The following is an 18,590-nucleotide window of genomic DNA, read 5'->3' on the forward strand; positions in this document are numbered from 1 at the left end:
CGCTATTCCATTCCTATTGTGCAGCACTGTGTGTCCATGGTCAATCAATCACGTGTTTGTTAGGCGCAACTACTCACCCGTAAGGGTCTCAAGGCGCTAGCGGTGGGGGGGGTGCGGGTTCCTGTCCATCAAGGAGGGCGTCTGTCAAACAGCCAGGTTTTGAGGTTTCTCGTGAAGATGGGGAGCGATGTTGTCTGTCTGAGGTGGAGCTGAAGGGCATCCAGGCTCTGCCGCGCGGAAGGAGAAGGAAAAGGAGCGGCCTCGCGATCTGGTCTTTCTGGTGCGGGGGACCACAGCGTAGGAGAGCTGGGCTGATCGTAGGGTCCTTTGTGGTGCGTGGAATTTGAGTCGGCTGTTCAGGTATGCTGGTCCGGTGTCGTGGAGGGCCTTGTGTTTGTTGGTGAGAATCTTGAAGGTGATTCTAGCCTCGATGGGGAGCCAGTGGAGTGTGCACGGGTGCTGGGAGATGTGGCAGTGTTTTGGCAGGTTGAGGACCAGTCATGTGGCGGCGTTCTGGATGTTTTATAGCTTGCGGGTGAGGTTTTTGTTTATTCCAGCGTAGATTGCGTTGCCGAAGTCGAATCTGCTGGTGACGAGGGCCTGAGTGACGGTCTTTTGGTCATGGTGTTAAATGCTGAACATGTATCTGTCTCACACACTGTGCTCTAGCCATCTAATGTTTGCACGACGTGCTCCCGGCAGGGTCTGATGAACATGTACCCCTATCTCCCACTATGCTCGAGCCATCTTATGTTTGTACCACCAGCTCCTGGCAGTGTTTGGTGAACAGCACCCCTCTTACACATTGTGTTTTAATCCTGTTGTGTCTGCACCACGAGCTCTTGGCAAGGCCTGGTGAATATATACCCCTCTCGTACACTGTATCTAGTCCTGCTGTGTTTGCACCACAAGCTCCTGGCTTGGTATGGTGAACATGCCACCCTTACATATGGTTTTCAACCACTTGCTGTATTTTAATCCTGTTGTGTTTGCACCATGAGGTCTTGGCATGTATGGTGAACATGCACCCTTCTTACACACTATTACCCACCTCTTGTGTTTGCACCATGACCTTCTTCCTGTCATGTATGGTTACCATGCACCCTTCTTACACACTCATATCCACCTCTTGTGTTTTCACCAGGTGACGCACCGGTCGGCAGAGACACCGTCATGAGGCAGCTGAAAGTTCGCACCAGTCTGAAGAAAGATTGCAGCTGGATTCACCAGAGCTCGGAAGAGGAACAGGACAGCAGCACCGGGACACAGTAAGGAGACTCCATGCTAGGGAGGGAGGGCAGAAGCGGGAGGCATGTTGTGCAACATCCATGGTGCAGCATCTAAACACTGATGTTAGGGGAAGGACCCCCCTTCTAGCAGAATGTTTGAAAAAGGGGTTGTTTTGGAGCCTGGGAGAGGGAGAGACATTTGTGAGTTGGATCAAGAGATGCCGTCTCCTCTTCTGGGCTTCGAGCATCTGTGCGTGTGAAAGAGCCGACACACTGTATTCATCAATGTTCGCGAAAGTGCCCAGTTGACGTGCCACGCTCTATTGTGAGCAGGAAAGCGTTCCGTGACAGTAGAGACTGTGCAGCTGGTAGTGGTGGAAAAACAAACATGTTGCATTGCTTCGAGCATTGCCAGTCCAGGACCCTCTCTGAAGCTTGTCAAGTCAAGTCAAGTCAAAGAATTTATATAGCGCGCTACATACCCAGAGGGTCTCAAGGCGCTTGAGGAGGGGTGGGGAATTACTTGTCAAATATCCACGTTTTAAGTTGCTTTCTGAATGCTAGGTGGTTTTGGGTAAGGCGAAGGTAAGTGGGAAGTGAGTTCCAGGTTTTAGCTGCCAGGTAGGAGAAGAATCTACCTCCCATAGTGGTTTTGTTGATGCGGGGTACAGTGGCAAGGGCTTGGTTGGATGATCGTAGCTGGCGGGAGGGGGTGTAGAAGGACAGTCGTGTGTTGAGGCATTCTGGTCCGATTTCGTAGAGTGCTTTGTGTGCGTGGGTTAGGAGCCAGAAAGTGATCCTCTTATTGACAGGAAGCCAGTGGAGGTTTTTCAGGTGACCAGAGATATGTTCTTTACGCGGGATGTCTAATATGAGCCTGGCTGAGGCGTTTTGGATTTGTTGGAGTTTTTTCTGGAGTTTAGCTGTAGTACCGGCGTAGAGGGTGTTTCCATAGTCCAGTCGACTCGTGACCAGAGCGTGGGTGACCGTTTTCCTAGTTTCGGTGGGGATCCAACGAAATGTTTTTTTGAGCATGCGAAGAATGTTGAAGCAAGATGAAGAGACGGCGTTGACTTGTCTGTTCATCGAAAGTGAGGAATCCAGGATGACGCCCAGGTTCCGTGCGTGGTCTGTCGGGATGGGTGCTTTTCCAAGGGCTTGTGGCCACCAAGAGTCGTCCCATGCAGAGGGGGAGGTACCTAAGATAAGGACTTCTGTTTTATCTGAGTTCAGTTTTAGACGGCTGTGTTTCATCCATTCGGCTACTTCTTTCATTCCTTCGTGTAGGTTAGTTTTGGCGGTGCTAGGGTCATTGGTGAGTGATAGGATCAGTTGAGTGTCATCCGCGTAGGAGATGATGTTGAGGTTGTGTTGGCGTGCGATGGCCGCGAGGGGGCTCATGTATACGTTGAAAAGGGTGGGGCTGAGTGAAGATCCTTGTGGCACGCCGCAGATGACTTCAGTGGCCTCTGGCTTGAATGGTGGAAGGCGGACTCTCTGGGTTCTTCCGGTGAGGAACGAGGTGATCCATTCCAGTGCTTTTCCTTGGATTCCGATGTTTCTGAGGCGCTGTAGAAGGGTGCTATGGCAGACTGTGTCGAAGGCTGCGGAGAGGTCGAGGAGGATGAGGGCGACTGTGTCTCCATTGTCCAGTAGAGTTCGAATGTCGTCTGTTGCTGCGATGAGGGCGGTCTCAGTGCTGTGTTTTGCTCGGAAGCCGGACTGTGAGGAGTCGAGGGATTTGTTGGCTTCGAGGAAGGCGGCGAGCTGGTTGTTGACTGCTTTCTCGATGACTTTGGCCGGGAATGGAAGGAGCGAGATGGGGCGGTAATTTTTGAGTTCGGTGGGTTCCGCTGTGGGTTTTTTCAGAAGGGCGCTGAGTTCAGCGTGTTTCCAGCTTTCTGGGAAGGTGGCAGATTTGAAGGAGCAGTTGATGACGTCTCGGAGGTGCGGTGCTATGGTGGGGTCTGCTTTGTTGAAGATGTGGTGAGGGCAAGGGTCTGTGGGGGATCCTGAGTGGATGGAATTCATCAGGCGGATGGTGTCCTCAGTGGAGATAGGGTTCCAGTCATTAAGGGTGTTCGAGTGGGGTGAAGGTCCAGTAGATGGTTGGGAGGGCTGGTCTCCGGGTTGGTTGTCGAAGCTGTTGTGGATGTCTGCAATTTTGTTGTGGAAGAATGAGGCTAGGGAGTCGCAGAGTGCTTGAGAGGGGGTGATGTCGTTAGAGTTGGCCGAGGGATTGGTAAATTCCTTGACGATGTTGAAAAGTTCCTTGCTGTTATGGGCGTTGTTATCTAGTCGTTCCTTGAAGGCGGTTTTCTTGGCCTTTCGGATCAGTTGGTGGTGTATGCGGGTGGCGTTTTTGAAGGCGTCCTTGGTGCTGGTGGTTGGGTCTTTTTTCCAGGCCTTCTCAAGGGAGCGGCAGAGTTTCTTGGATTTCTTAAGATCATCGTTGAACCATGAGGCCTTCTTGCTGCCAAGTTTGCTTTGTCGCTTTATCAATGGTGCTAGGATGTCGGCGCTGTTGGATAGCCATAGGGAGAGGTTGGAGGCGGCTTGGTCGGGGTTTGAGGAGTGGGCTGGGGGGTTTAGAAGAAGCGATGAGGAGATCTGGTCGATGGTGATTTTGTTCCAGTTTCTTTGCAGAGTTGGTTGGGGGTGGTTGTTGGGTTTGGGCTTGTTGTAGGTAAAGTGAACGCAGCTGTGGTCAGTCCAGAGGAGAGCCGTAGTGTGGCTGAAGGAGACATGATTGCTGGAGGTGAAGATAGGGTCGAGAGTGTGACCTGCGATGTGGGTGGGGGAAGTGACCAGTTGTCTAAGTCCGAGGTTGGCGAGGTTGTCCAGAAGGGTGGTGGAGTTGCGGTCGTTGTTCTTTTCAAGGTGAAAGTTGAGGTCTCCCAGGAGGATGTAATCTTTGGAGGGGAGAGCGTGTGGAGTGATGAAGTCCGTGATGTCCTCACTAAATTGTGCGCGGGGTCCTGGTGGTCTGTAAAGGAGGGTGCCTCTGAGTGTGGTCTTGGGGTCGATGTGGATCTGGAAGTGAAGGTGTTCAGAGTTGGCGAGATTGATGTCAGAGCTGGTTGAGATGTGGATAGATTTCTTATGGACGATAGCGATTCCTCCTCCTGTGTGGCCGGTACGGTTCTTGCGTATGATCTTATAATCTTCTGGGATGGCAATGGTGATGTCTGGGGCGGAGGAGGTGTTCATCCATGTTTCTGTAAGGAAGGCGACGTCCGGAGAGATGGTGTCTAGTAGATTCCATAGGTCAATGGCGTGCCTGTGGACCGATCGGGTGTTGAGCAAGATGCATTGTAGGTGGTTGGGGTCGGGAATCTGAGGTGTGATCGTAGCGGAGTTGTTAACGGTGCCGATGAATTTGCAGGAGTAGCATGAGAAAGGTCCATGGGTGTGTCCAGGAGCGGCTTGGACGCAGTTGGGGGGACGGCCGGGGTTAAGGGCTAGGAGGGTGGTGGCATCGTAGGTAATGCGGGATGGTTGGGCAATGCGAGGGCCAGGGGGTCTGGCGCTGGGCGCGGTCCAGGCGCGGACGGGCGTAGACAGGCTTACCTTTGGCGCACCTTCGGCGCGGCTGGGGCGCGAACGCTGCGCGTAAATGCTGCACGCGGGAACAGCTGTCATATATGGATGGTGGAGGGGGAGGGGCGAGGGCGGCTCAGCTGGGAGGCTACAGAGGAGGACAACAACAACAAAATGGAGGCGGAGGGGTCAGCACGGCAAGAGCGCTTGGGGGAAAACGCAAATTCAGCAACAAAGTAACGCTGGCAATTTTAAAATGCAAATAAACAAAGCGGCAGTCAAAAGCACACAGCAGGCAATAGATATCAATCACTTTCCGGTACAATGCGCTGCACAACGATACCAAAGCCACAGGGGAGCGACCACTCAGCTCAGAAGCGAAGAGCGAGTCACAGCGCTTCCAGGTAAGGGAGCGCTGTTTGTAGTCTGTGGGAGGGCGGCTCAGCTGGGAGGCGGGCGGGCTACGGAGGAGGACAACAACAACAAAATGGAGGCGGAGGGGTCAGCACGGCAAGAGCGCTTGGGGGAAAACGCAAATTCAGCAACAAAGTAACGCTGGCAATTTTAAAATGCAAATAAACAAAGCGGCAGTCAAAAGCACACAGCAGGCAATAGATATCAATCAGTTTCCGGTACAATGCGCTGCACAACGATACCAAAGCCACAGGGGAGCGACCACTCAGCTCATGCTGAGAGACACTCATAAGATGAAGAAGCACCAGGGATCTCCTTCTGAGACCATCAAGGGCGCGAAACATGTCGACCGTCCTCACCTATTCACAATTTCATTCACACACTTATATATCATAGCTACTTAGGGTCATCGTAACCCTTTAGCAGCCATAACCTGTTTGTTTTTTTATTTATGACAGAGGAATCTTTTCATTAAATCTGACTAGCGTAGATATCCTCTAGCCATTTTTAAACTCACTCGCCACTTCACGAGCACTATCTCGCACTCATCAAACGGCGTGCAAAGAAAAGATCTCCGCTAAAGTGACCCTTCTGGGGACCCGTAGGGCATTGCAGCGCCGGCCCAATGAGGAGCACCGCCCTATGATGAAGCACGGCATCCCTTGGGATGTGTGAAGGCAACAAGTAAAAGTCACTTTGACTTTCCTACTCTATTTTCGAAAACAACACCTATTGTCTTCTCTTAGAAACAGTGACCCATTGTATTGGTTTATGTTTCATACAGCGCCAGGAAGCCGCAAACACGCACATTTTGCGATCCTAGCTTAACATAACAAAATATATCAGTGTTGTGTGTGTTTTTTTGCCTTGTGGGCTGTATATGTATGTCTAGTATAAAGTGATATCTCTGGTTGTGTTGGAGAGTGTTATCTGTGCATATGTTTCATAAACTGTTGTCTGTATGCGTTGCCTAAAGTATTGTCTGTGTGTCTTGCCTACAATGTTGTCTGCAGCTGTGTTGAAGAGTGTTGTCTCTTGGTGTGTTTCACAGTGTTCTCTGAGGGTGTCTTTCAAAGAGTGTTGTTTGTGAGTCTATTGCACGAAAGTACGTTTGCAGGTGTGCTGCATTGAGTGTTGCATGTGACTATGTTTTATCTTGGTGTGGTGTTTAGTTAGACTGTTTTCAGGTGGTGTGCTGTATAGAGTGTTGGCCTTATGCCCTGTACATAGAGTTTTGTCTCTGGTTGTGCTGGAGAGTATGGTCGGTGAGTGTGTTGTCTGTTAGTGTTTCAGAGTGTTTTCTATCAGTGTGTTTCATAGAGTGTTGCCTCTGTGTTTGTTGCTTACAGTGCCTCCTTTGGGTGTCTTGTGTAGAGTGTTGTCTTTGGTTGTATTTCATAGAGTGTTGCCTCTGTGTTTGTTGCTTACAGTGCCTCCTTTGGGTGTCTTGTGTAGAGTGTTGTCTTTGGTTGTGTTCATAGAGTGTTGCCTCTGTGTTTGTTGCTTACAGTGCCTCCTGTGGGTGTCTTGTGTAGAGTGTTGTCTTTGGTTGTGTTCATAGAGTGTTGCCTCTGTGTTTGTTGCTTACAGTGCCTCCTGTGGGTGTCTTGTGTAGAGTGTTGTCTTTGGTTGCGTTCATAGAGTGTTGCCTCTGTATTTGTTGCTTACAGTGCCTCCTGTGGGTGTCTTGTGTAGAGTGTTGTCTTTGGTTGCGTTCATAGAGTGTTGCCTCTGTGTTTGTTGCTTACAGTGCCTCCTGTGGGTGTCTTGTGTAGAGTGTTGTCTTTGGTAGTGCTCATAGAGTGTTGCCTCTGTGTTTGTTGCTTACAGTGCCTCCTGTGGGTGTCTTGTGTAGAGTGTTGTCTTTGGTTGCGTTCATAGAGTGTTGCCTCTGTGTTTGTTGCTTACAGTGCCTCCTGTGGGTGTCTTGTGTAGAGTGTTGTCTTTGTTTGTGTTCATAGAGTGTTGCCTCTGTGTTTGTTGCTTACAGTGCCTCCTGTGGGTGTCTTGTGTAGAGTGTTGTCTTTGGTTGCTTTCATAGAGTGTTGCCTCTGTATTTGTTGCTTACAGTGCCTTCTGTGAGTGTCTTGTGTAGAGTGTTGTCTTTGGTTGTATTTCATAGAGTGTTGCCTCTGTGTTTGTTGCTTACAGTGCCTCCTGTGGGTGTCTTGTGTAGAGTGTTGTCTTTGGTTGTGTTTCATAGAGTGTTGCCTCTGTGTTTGTTGCTTACAGTGCCTCCTGTGGGTGTCTTGTGTAGAGTGTTGTCTTTGTTTGTGTTCATAGAGTGTTGCCTCGGTGTTTGTTGCTTACAGTGCCTCCTGTGGGTGTCTTGTGTAGAGTGTTGTCTTTGGTTGCTTTCATAGAGTGTTGCCTCTGTATTTGTTGCTTACAGTGCCTTCTGTGAGTGTCTTGTGTAGAGTGTTGTCTTTGGTTGTATTTCATAGAGTGTTGCCTCTGTGTTTGTTGCTTACAGTGCCTCCTGTGGGTGTCTTGTGTAGAGTGTTGTCTTTGGTTGCTTTCATAGAGTGTTGCCTCTGTGTTTGTTGCTTACAGTGCTTCCTGTGGGTGTCTTGTGTAGAGTGTTGTCTTCGGTTGTGTGTCATGGAGTGTTGTCTATTTGTGTGTTGGATAAAGTGTTGCCTGTGAATGTATGCTGCAAAGATTGCTGTCTGTGGGTTGTACACACCGTGTTTACGTTATGCAAGTGTACAAGAGGTAGGTTGTGTCCATATAAGTAATAGTGTAACTCTCTCTTCCTTCCTCATCACAGGGAACCTTCTCGGAAGTCATCACAGGGCCGGTCGCTCTCTTTGTCGTCACCCACATCCCCACCCATTGGATGGTATGTGACCTGGGCATTTACATATGATGCTAGATCTACTGTGTATACACTAGTCTGTGTACCCTGAATCCTGCATGTGATAGGGTCCTGTCTGTAAAAATGGTTCGACAGGGATCTGTGTGTGTGTACACAACACGTCATTCATGTGATAGACAGGGCTGGCTGGAATGCACAGGGACAAACGACTAGTGCGGCATAGGGCCCTGCCTTCGAACACAGCATGCAGCATGTGGTGCACAAAAACAAATATGCTTGAATGTGAAGCAAATTGTAATGCACGGGTTCCTGCTTGTGATAGCGACCTGCGTGTGTATGTGCACAAGATGGTGGAGGACGCTTAAGCTTGCGAGGCACTTTTGTTTGTATGATGGGCGTGTGGACACTTTGGGGGCCATTACAGAACTTTTTTGTTGTTATACACAATTGTCAAGGCCTGCCAGCATTTTGCTGTATGTAGTGAAGTGAAGGGGACTGAAAGAGGGCTGTGCATGTGCTCATGGCTACCATCTGTGAAGAGGACTGAGAGAGGGCAGTGCATGAGCTCGTGGCCACCGTCCATGAAGGGCACTGAGAGATGGCTGCGCATGTGCTCGTGGCTACCGTCCGTGAAGGGGACTGAGAGATGGCTGCGCATGTGCTCGTGGCTACCGTCCGTGAAGGGGACTGAGAGATGGCTGTGCATGTGCTCGTGGCTACCGTCCGTGAAGGGGACTGAGAGATGGCTGCGCATGTGCTCGTGGCTACCGTCCATGAGCGGGACTGAGAGATGGCTGTGCATGTGCTCGTGGATACCGTCTGTGAAGGGGACTTAGAGAGGGCTGCGCATGTGCTCGTGGCTATCGTCCACGAGCGGGACTGAGAGATGGCTGCGCATGTGCTCATGGCTACCGTCCATGAGCGGGACTGAGAGATGGCTGTGCATGTGCTCATGGATACCGTCCATGAAGGGGACTGAGAGATGGCTGTGCATGTGCTCGTGGCTACCGTCCATGAGCGGGACTGAGAGATGGCTGTGCATGTGCTCATGGCTACCAATTGTGAAGGGGACTGAGAGAGGGCTGTGCATGTGCTCATGGCTACCATCCATGAGCAGGACTGAGAGATGGCTGTGCATGTGTTCATGGCTACCGTCTGTGAAGGGGACTGAGAGAGGGCAGTGCATGTGCTCGTGGCTACCGTCCGTGAAGGGGACTGAGTGAGGGCTGCGCATGTGCTCGTGGCTACCGTCTATGAGCGGGACTGAGAGATGGCTGCGCAAGTGCTCTTGTCTACCGTCCGTGAAGGGGACTGAGAGATGGCTGTGCATGTGCTCGTGGCTACCGTCCATAAAGGGGACTGAGAGAGGGCTGCGCATGTGCTCATGGCTACCGTCCATGAAGGGGACTGAGAGAGGGCTGCGCATGTGCTCATGGCTACCGTCCATGAAGGGGACTGAGAGAGGGCTGCGCATTTGCTCTAAGCATGGGCGGAAAATCCGTTTCGCTCGCGGATTTTGCGGATTTTCGGTAAATTCGCAATCCGCGAGATTCGCGAATCTCCCGCAAAATCCGCAAATCCGCGAGCAGCGGATTTTATGGCTTGCTCGCACTGTTCGCGTGCGTTCGCGGCTTCCCAGTACAACTTCGCGCCCCGCGAATAAGCGCTAAATTGCAGAAATACGATCTTAGCAAAACTGAAACTTCTTACCAGGTTCAAAAGTTCAGTCTCATCATTAGTAGCCATTTCCTGTAGTGCTTCCTGAGGGGCCCCTCCAGAGTTCAGTTGCCTACTTGCAACTATTATGTGACCCTGCTCTGAACCTCAGAATAGTTACACATATGCCACAAAGGTCCTGAATTACAGCTAAGGGAGACAAGCAGGAGCCAGGCTGGAAGTTCAAATCCATTAATCAGCCCCTAATTCATTATTGTCAGTTGGGGCAGGGCAGGTGTTGTAACTAATTTTGCAACAATGAAAGCACTTAGCAAGTGCAAAAGATCAATAATCAGGAAGCACTAAGGAAGCAGGTGCCAGCTAAAAAAATATTCTGTGACACATTAATCAGCCCCAAATTAATTCAGGTCACTTGAGGCAGGGAAGGTGTGCTTTGCTTTGCCGAAAATAATGTACACTGGACAACCAGAGGGTGCGGTGATGAAACAGAGGGTGGCATGGGTGGGCCAGAGGGTGGCATGAGTAGTCAGAGAGTGGCAGTGGTGACAGAGAGTGGCAGTGATGAAGAAGAGTGTCCCAAACAGGCTGGACACGTAGAAACAACAAGTTCGCAAAACTTGCGACCCGACAGGTAAGTTCGCGTTTGCGAAATTGTACAAAACCCTTGCGAACTGGCAAAAACCCGCGCGAACACAAAAAAAAAAATCCGCAAATTCGCGAGAATTCGCGGATTTTGCGGATTGCGAGTTCGCAAATCCGCAAAATTCGCGAACGCGAGATTCGCAAAATTCGCCCATGCTTAATTTGCTCATGGCTACCGTCCATGAAGGGGACTGAGAGAGGGCTGCGCATGTGCTCATGGCTACCGTCCATGAAGGGGACTGATAGATGGCTGCGCACGTGCTCGTGGCTACCGTCCATGAAGGGGACTGAGAGAGGGCTGCGCATGTGCTCGTGGCTACCGTCCATGAAGGGGACTGATAGATGGCTGCGCACGTGCTCGTAGCTACCGTCCATGAAGGGGACTGAGAGATGGCTGTGCATGTGCTCATGGATACCGTCCATGAGCAGGACTGAGAGATGGCTGTGCATGTGCTCATGGATACCGTCCATGAGCGGGACTGGAAGATGGCTGTGCATGTGCTCATGGATACCGTCCGTGAAGGGGACTGAGAGATGGCTGCACATGTGCTCACGGCTACCGTCCGTGAAGGGGACTGAGAGATGGCTGCACATGTGCTCATGGCTACCGTCCGTGAAGGGGACTTAGAGATGGCTGTGCATGTGCTCACGGCTACCGTCCGTGAAGGGGACTGAGAGATGGCTGCACATGTGCTCATGGCTACCGTCCATGAGCGGGATTGAGAGATGGCTGTGCATGTGCTCATGGCTACCGTCCGTGAAGGGGACTGAGAGATGGCTGTGCATGTGCTCGTGGCTATCGTCCACGAGCGGGACTGAGAGATGGCTGCGCATGTGCTCATGGCTACCGTCCATGAGCGGGACTGAGAGATGGCTGTGCATGTGCTCATGGATACCATCCATGAAGGGGACTGAGAGATGGCTGTGCATGTGCTCGTGGCTACCGTCCATGAGCGGGACTGAGAGATGGCTGTGCATGTGCTCATGGCTACCAATTGTGAAGGGGACTGAGAGAGGGCTGTGCATGTGCTCATGGCTACCATCCATGAGCAGGACTGAGAGATGGCTGTGCATGTGTTCATGGCTACCGTCCGTGAAGGGGACTGAGAGAGGGCAGTGCATGTGCTTGAGGCTACCGTCCGTGAAGGGGACTGAGTGAGGGCTGCGCATGTGCTCATGGCTACCGTCCATGAAGGGGACTGAGAGAGGGCTGCGCATGTGCTCATGGCTACCGTCCATGAAGGGGACTGAGAGAGGGCTGCGCATTTGCTCTAAGCATGGGCGGAAAATCCGTTTCGCTCGCGGATTTTGCGGATTTTCGGTAAATTCGCAATCCGCGAGATTCGCGAATCTCCCGCAAAATCCGCAAATCCGCGAGCAGCGGATTTTATGGCTTGCTCGCACTGTTCGCGTGCGTTCGCGGCTTCCCAGTACAACTTCGCGCCCCGCGAATAAGCGCTAAATTGCAGAAATACGATCTTAGCAAAACTGAAACTTCTTACCAGGTTCAAAAGTTCAGGCTCATCATTAGTAGCCATTTCCTGTAGTGCTTCCTGAGGGGCCCCTCCAGAGTTCAGTTGCCTACTTGCAACTATTATGTGACCCTGCTCTGAACCTCAGAATAGTTACACATATGCCACAAAGGTCCTGAATTACAGCTAAGGGAGACAAGCAGGAGCCAGGCTGGAAGTTCAAATCCATTAATCAGCCCCTAATTCATTATTGTCAGTTGGGGCAGGGCAGGTGTTGTAACTAATTTTGCAACAATGAAAGCACTTAGCAAGTGCAAAAGATCACTAATCAGGAAGCACTAAGGAAGCAGGTGCCAGCTAAAAAAATATTCTGTGACACATTAATCAGCCCCAAATTAATTCAGGTCACTTGAGGCAGGGAAGGTGTGCTTTGCTTTGCCGAAAATAATGTACACTGGACAACCAGAGGGTGCGGTAATGAAACAGAGGGTGGCATGGGTGGGCCAGAGGGTGGCATGAGTAGTCAGAGAGTGGCAGTGGTGACAGAGAGTGGCAGTGATGAAGAAGAGTGTCCCAAACAGGCTGGACACGTAGAAACAACAAGTTCGCAAAACTTGCGACCCGACAGGTAAGTTCGCGTTTGCGAAATTGTACAAAACCCTTGCGAACTGGCAAAAACCCGCGCGAACACAAAAAAAATCCGCAAATTCGCGAGAATTCGCGGATTTTGCGGATTGCGAGTTCGCAAATCCGCAAAATTCGCGAACGCGAGATTCGCAAAATTCGCCCATGCTTAATTTGCTCATGGCTACCGTCCATGAAGGGGACTGAGAGAGGGCTGCGCATGTGCTCATGGCTACCGTCCATGAAGGGGACTGATAGATGGCTGCGCACGTGCTCGTGGCTACCGTCCATGAAGGGGACTGAGAGAGGGCTGCGCATGTGCTCGTGGCTACCGTCCATGAAGGGGACTTATAGATGGCTGCGCACGTGCTCGTAGCTACCGTCCATGAAGGGGACTGAGAGATGGCTGTGCATGTGCTCATGGATACCGTCCATGAGCAGGACTGAGAGATGGCTGTGCATGTGCTCATGGATACCGTCCATGAGCGGGACTGAGAGATGGCTGTGCATGTGCTCATGGATACCGTCCGTGAAGGGGACTGAGAGATGGCTGCACATGTGCTCACGGCTACCGTCCGTGAAGGGGACTGAGAGATGGCTGCACATGTGCTCATGGCTACCGTCCGTGAAGGGGACTTAGAGATGGCTGTGCATGTGCTCACGGCTACAGTCCGTGAAGGGGACTGAGAGATGGCTGCACATGTGCTCATGGCTACCGTCCATGAGCGGGATTGAGAGATGGCTGTGCATGTGCTCATGGCTACCGTCCGTGAAGGGGACTGAGAGATGGCTGTGCATGTGCTCGTGGCTATCGTCCACGAGCGGGACTGAGAGATGGCTGCGCATGTGCTCATGGCTACCGTCCATGAGCGGGACTGAGAGATGGCTGTGCATGTGCTCATGGATACCATCCATGAAGGGGACTGAGAGATGGCTGTGCATGTGCTCGTGGCTACCGTCCATGAGCGGGACTGAGAGATGGCTGTGCATGTGCTCATGGCTACCAATTGTGAAGGGGACTGAGAGAGGGCTGTGCATGTGCTCATGGCTACCATCCATGAGCAGGACTGAGAGATGGCTGTGCATGTGTTCATGGCTACCGTCCGTGAAGGGGACTGAGAGAGGGCAGTGCATGTGCTTGTGGCTACCGTCCGTGAAGGGGACTGAGTGAGGGCTGCGCATGTGCTCGTGGCTACCGTCTATGAGCGGGACTGAGAGATGGCTGTGCATGTGCTCATGGCTACTGTCCATGAACAGGACTGAGAGATGGCTGCGCAAGTGCTCTTGTCTACCGTCCGTGAAGGGGACTGAGAGATGGCTGTGCATGTGCTCGTGGCTACCGTCCATGAAGGGGACTGAGAGAGGGCTGCGCATGTGCTCATGGCTACCGTCCATGAAGGGGACTGAGAGATGGCTGTGCATGTGCTCGTGGCTACCGTCCATGAAGGGGACTGAGAGAGGGCTGCGCATTTGCTCTAAGCATGGGTGGAAAATCCGTTTCGCTCGCGGATTTTGCGGATTTTCGGTAAATTCGCAATCCGCGAGATTCGCGAATCTCCCGCAAAATCCGCAAATCCGCGAGCAGCGGATTTTATGGCTTGCTCGCACTGTTCGCGTGCGTTCGCGGCTTCCCAGTACAACTTCGCGCCCCGCGAATAAGCGCTAAATTGCAGAAATACGATCTTAGCAAAACTGAAACTTCTTACCAGGTTCAAAAGTTCAGGCTCATCATTAGTAGCCATTTCCTGTAGTGCTTCCTGAGGGGCCCCTCCAGAGTTCAGTTGCCTACTTGCAACTATTATGTGACCCTGCTCTGAACCTCAGAATAGTTACACATATGCCACAAAGGTCCTGAATTACAGCTAAGGGAGACAAGCAGGAGCCAGGCTGGAAGTTCAAATCCATTAATCAGCCCCTAATTCATTATTGTCAGTTGGGGCAGGGCAGGTGTTGTAACTAATTTTGCAACAATGAAAGCACTTAGCAAGTGCAAAAGATCACTAATCAGGAAGCGCTAAGAAAGCAGGTGCCAGCTAAAAAAATATTCTGTGACACATTAATCAGCCCCAAATTAATTCAGGTCACTTGAGGCAGGGAAGGTGTGCTTTGCTGTGCCGAAAATAATGTACACTGGACAACCAGAGGGTGCGGTGATGAAACAGAGGGTGGCATGGGTGGGCCAGAGGGTGGCATGAGTAGTCAGAGAGTGGCAGTGGTGACAGAGAGTGGCAGTGATGAAGAAGAGTGTCCCAAACAGGCTGGACACGTAGAAACAACAAGTTCGCAAAACTTGCGACCCGATAGGTAAGTTCGCGTTTGCGAAATTGTACAAAACCCTTGCGAACTGGCAAAAACCCGCACGAACACAAAAAAAAAAATCCGCAAATTCGCGAGAATTTGCGGATTTTGCGGATTGCGAGTTCGCAAATCCGCAAAATTCGCGAAGGCGAGATTCGCAAAATTCGCCCATGCTTAATTTGCTCATGGCTACCGTCCATGAAGGGGACTGAGAGAGGGCTGCGCATGTGCTCATGGCTACCGTCCATGAAGGGGACTGATAGATGGCTGCGCACGTGCTCGTGGCTACCGTCCATGAAGGGGACTGAGAGAGGGCTGCGCATGTGCTCGTGGCTACCGTCCATGAAGGGGACTGATAGATGGCTGCGCACATGCTCGTAGCTACCGTCCATGAAGGGGACTGAGAGATGGCTGTGCATGTGCTCATGGATACTGTCCATCAGCAGGACTGAGAGATGGCTGTGCATGTGCTCATGGATACCGTCCATGAGCGGGACTGAGAGATGGCTGTGCATGTGCTCATGGATACCGTCCGTGAAGGGGACTGAGAGATGGCTGCACATGTGCTCACGGCTACCGTCCGTGAAGGGGACTGAGAGATGGCTGCACATGTGCTCATGGCTACCGTCCGTGAAGGGGACTTAGAGATGGCTGTGCATGTGCTCACGGCTACCGTCCATGAAGGGGACTTAGAGATGGCTGCGCACGTGCTTGTGTCTACCGTCAATGAGCGGGATTGAGAGATGGCTGTGCATGTGCTCATGGCTACCGTCCGTGAAGGGGACTGAGAGATGGCTGTGCATGTGCTCGTGGCTACCGTCCATGAAGGGGACTGAGAGAGGGCTGTGCATGTGCTCATGGCTACCGTCCGTGAAGGGGACTGAGAGATGGCTGTGCATGTGCTCGTGGCTACCGTCCATGAGCGGGACTGAGAGATGGCTGCGCATGTGCTCATGGCTACCGTCCATGAGCGGGACTGAGAGATGGCTGTGCATGTGCTCATGGATACCGTCCATGAAGGGGACTGAGAGATGGCTGTGCATGTGCTCGTGGCTACCGTCCATGAGCGGGACTGAGAGATGGCTGTGCATGTGCTCATGGCTACCAATTGTGAAGGGGACTGAGAGAGGGCTGTGCATGTGCTCGTGGCTACCGTCCATGAAGGGGACTGAGAGATGGCTGTGCATGTGCTCATGGCTAGCAAAACACACAAGATGATGGACGGAATGTTACACAATGGCAAAACATTCACCCCCAGTCACAGATCTGGGTTTAATCCATCGGTATTTTTCTCACCACGCCACCCCAGTTCAGACATGGCCAAAGGCAAATCAGTCTTGACCCTGTGCCTCATGGGTACAGTCCAGCCCGAACTGCCAAGCCATGTCTTCCCTGGACCGGAAGCAAGCATCATGGGACCGGTTTCTGGCTATCAGCTGTCTTCAGCCGGGATAGCTTGACTCCAGTGGTGTAGTGAGCACGGGACCCACGTCTGGGCATACCCGTCCCACAGAGGGTGAACAGCAAAACACACAAGATGATGGACGGAATGTTGCACAATGGCAAAACATTCACCCCAGTGCTCATGGCTACCGTCCGTGAGATGGCTGTGCATGTGGAATGGCTGAGCCTTGAGGCCTGAAGAAGAGCACTGAGTGCTGGAGCTTTGAGGTCTCTCAGTGTTGGAGCTGAAAAGAGGTGATGTAACCTGGCTCCGTCAGATGACGTGGGTCTGTCCTAAAAGTAGGAGTAGATGAAGTCACGGAAGGTCATTTAACGCTCCCTCCTCAGTTCTGAGTGGGAGGGAGTGGTGGTGGTGGACTGGGCAAATAGCTGCTGAGAGGTTCAATAGTAGACATTCTGCAGCACCATTACTGTCCAGAGTGGAACATGTGTGGCCCCTGCCATACCGGATAGAAATAATGCTGCATGTGGTGTGTAGAGACCTGCTTGAGTGTGTATGATGCTAACGCGATGTGTAGAGGTCAGTCTGCATGTACATGTCGCTTGCAATGCATATTGACCTGTTTGTGAGCACATGATGCTACATATGATATTTAAGACATGTTTGTGGACTAATTATGTTGCATGTGATGGTTAGATATCTTCTAATGCACTCATGATGCTACATGTGATGACTAGGGTCCTGTCTGCCCATATGAGACTTTACATGTTATGCCTATGGGCATGTCTATCTGCACATATTGTTGTGTGTGATTCACAGTTATATTCCTAGACGTGTAAACCGTCTGTGCCTCTAATACCATGTGTGGTAACCAACAATCAGCTCTGCTCGTGTCCCATGTGTTGTGTGGAGTTGGGATGCATGTTATTTCAATCACAGCACTTGTTTTCCTTCCTGAACACAGGGAGCCAGCTCTGAAGCCCCTGCAGAGTGGGACAGTCTCTTCTCAACCTCCCACGACCTCCAAGAGCCACAGGTAGGTGTCTCTGCAAACTCTTTTCTCTAGGCCATGTGCGCTTTCTTGATAACTGTCCATATCATGACATTCGCTCATTCGATTCTTCTCCCCTCAGTGAATTAACAGACCATCAACAGGAAAATGGCAAGATGTCCTCCACATCACCCCCTCCATCCACCAATAACAAGTAAGTATACACTCTTTACCCATTAGGACTTACTGTCTGGGGTGGTAGCAACCTTATATTTGGAGAAGGATACCTTTTCCTACAGTGGAGCAGGACTCTCACATCTCCCAATACTAGAGAATACGGGACAATAGACTGTGACCCCCCATCTTTCTAGTATCCAATAAGGAACGTGAGAGAGTGCGCTCCTTTATCGCCAATCAACAAAACCACAGAGATTACTCTCTAATCCCTTCCTACTATCAAATAAAAAAGGTTTTCCCACCCATATGCTATTCCAGTGACGGTAAGATGCATACAACTGCTTAACTATCACCTTTTTTGAGTGGAAGATCAGTTAACGTCACTTGAGGACCACGATCGATAGAGGTCCATCTCCTCCTTCCATTGGCGGAGCATCGGTCATAGAAATTGCTTCAATCTTTCCTATTTGAACAAAACCCATGACAATAGTCTGCCTTCCATACCTGCCTTGGACGAAGGACCACAGAACCCTCTTTTCTATTCCTTCTTTACAACTGAGAAAGACAATAGAGGCTACTTTCTCTGCTCCCACATTTGGAGAAAGAACCAGGCAGAATGCCTTCTGCCTTTCTTACTCTCCCATTCTTTGAAGGAAGATCTAGAGAGAACTCTGTTTCATCCCCTCCCATCATTGAAGCATGAAACATACATTATTAAAATGAAATACCAGTTAAGAATGATGTTCTATCCCTTCAAAGCACTAAAAAAAGCATCGACTGCTCTTCCAACCATTGAAGAGGAATCATTGAGAACACTCTTCAACCACTGAAAGAAAAACCACAGCGAATGCTCTTCAACCACTGAAAGAAAAACCACAGCGAACGCTCTTCAACCACTGACAGAAAACCCAAGAGAATGCTCATCTGACCCTTCCTGGCATTGGACAAAAACCACAGAGAAGGTTCTACTATCTCTTCCTACCATCGAAAGAAAAAATCATAGAGCATGCTCTTCTGACCGTTGAAATAAAAACTATGAAGAATACAGTTCTGAGAATTGGAAGTACCATTGAGATTGTTCCTCCGACCATTGAAAGAAGAAACAAGGAGAAGGTTCCTCTGAGCATTGTAAGAAGAACCGCAGAGAATAGATTTCTGGCCATTGAAATAAGAAATATAGGAAATGCTCTACTCTCCGTTCACACCATTAAATCAAGAGCAACAGATAATACTTTTTCTCTTGCGAATAAATAAAAGAAAGATTGAAAACCCTCCTTCCATTGGACAAGGACCTTAGGGAATG

The 18,590-nt window shown here is 50.8% G+C and overlaps 1 protein-coding gene across 3 annotated transcripts in view; it reads left to right on the forward strand.

The window, feature by feature from the left end:
- Positions 1 to 18,590, forward strand: part of LOC147689445 (uncharacterized) — a 388,546-nt gene that overhangs the window by 159,473 nt on the left and 210,483 nt on the right. For all 3 annotated transcript variants that reach the window (XM_086942213.1, XM_086942214.1, XM_086942212.1), the window contains exons 3-6: positions 1,145 to 1,268; positions 7,954 to 8,025; positions 17,084 to 17,155; positions 17,253 to 17,324. In XM_086942213.1, the coding sequence (XP_086798339.1) occupies positions 1,145 to 1,268; positions 7,954 to 8,025; positions 17,084 to 17,155; positions 17,253 to 17,324 (340 nt within the window). The remainder of the gene's footprint in view (positions 1 to 1,144; positions 1,269 to 7,953; positions 8,026 to 17,083; positions 17,156 to 17,252; positions 17,325 to 18,590) is intronic.

The sequence above is a fragment of the Lissotriton vulgaris genome, chromosome 10 (genome assembly GCF_964263255.1).
Source record: "Lissotriton vulgaris chromosome 10, aLisVul1.2, whole genome shotgun sequence".
In the NCBI taxonomy this organism is placed as follows: Eukaryota; Metazoa; Chordata; class Amphibia; order Caudata; family Salamandridae; genus Lissotriton; species Lissotriton vulgaris.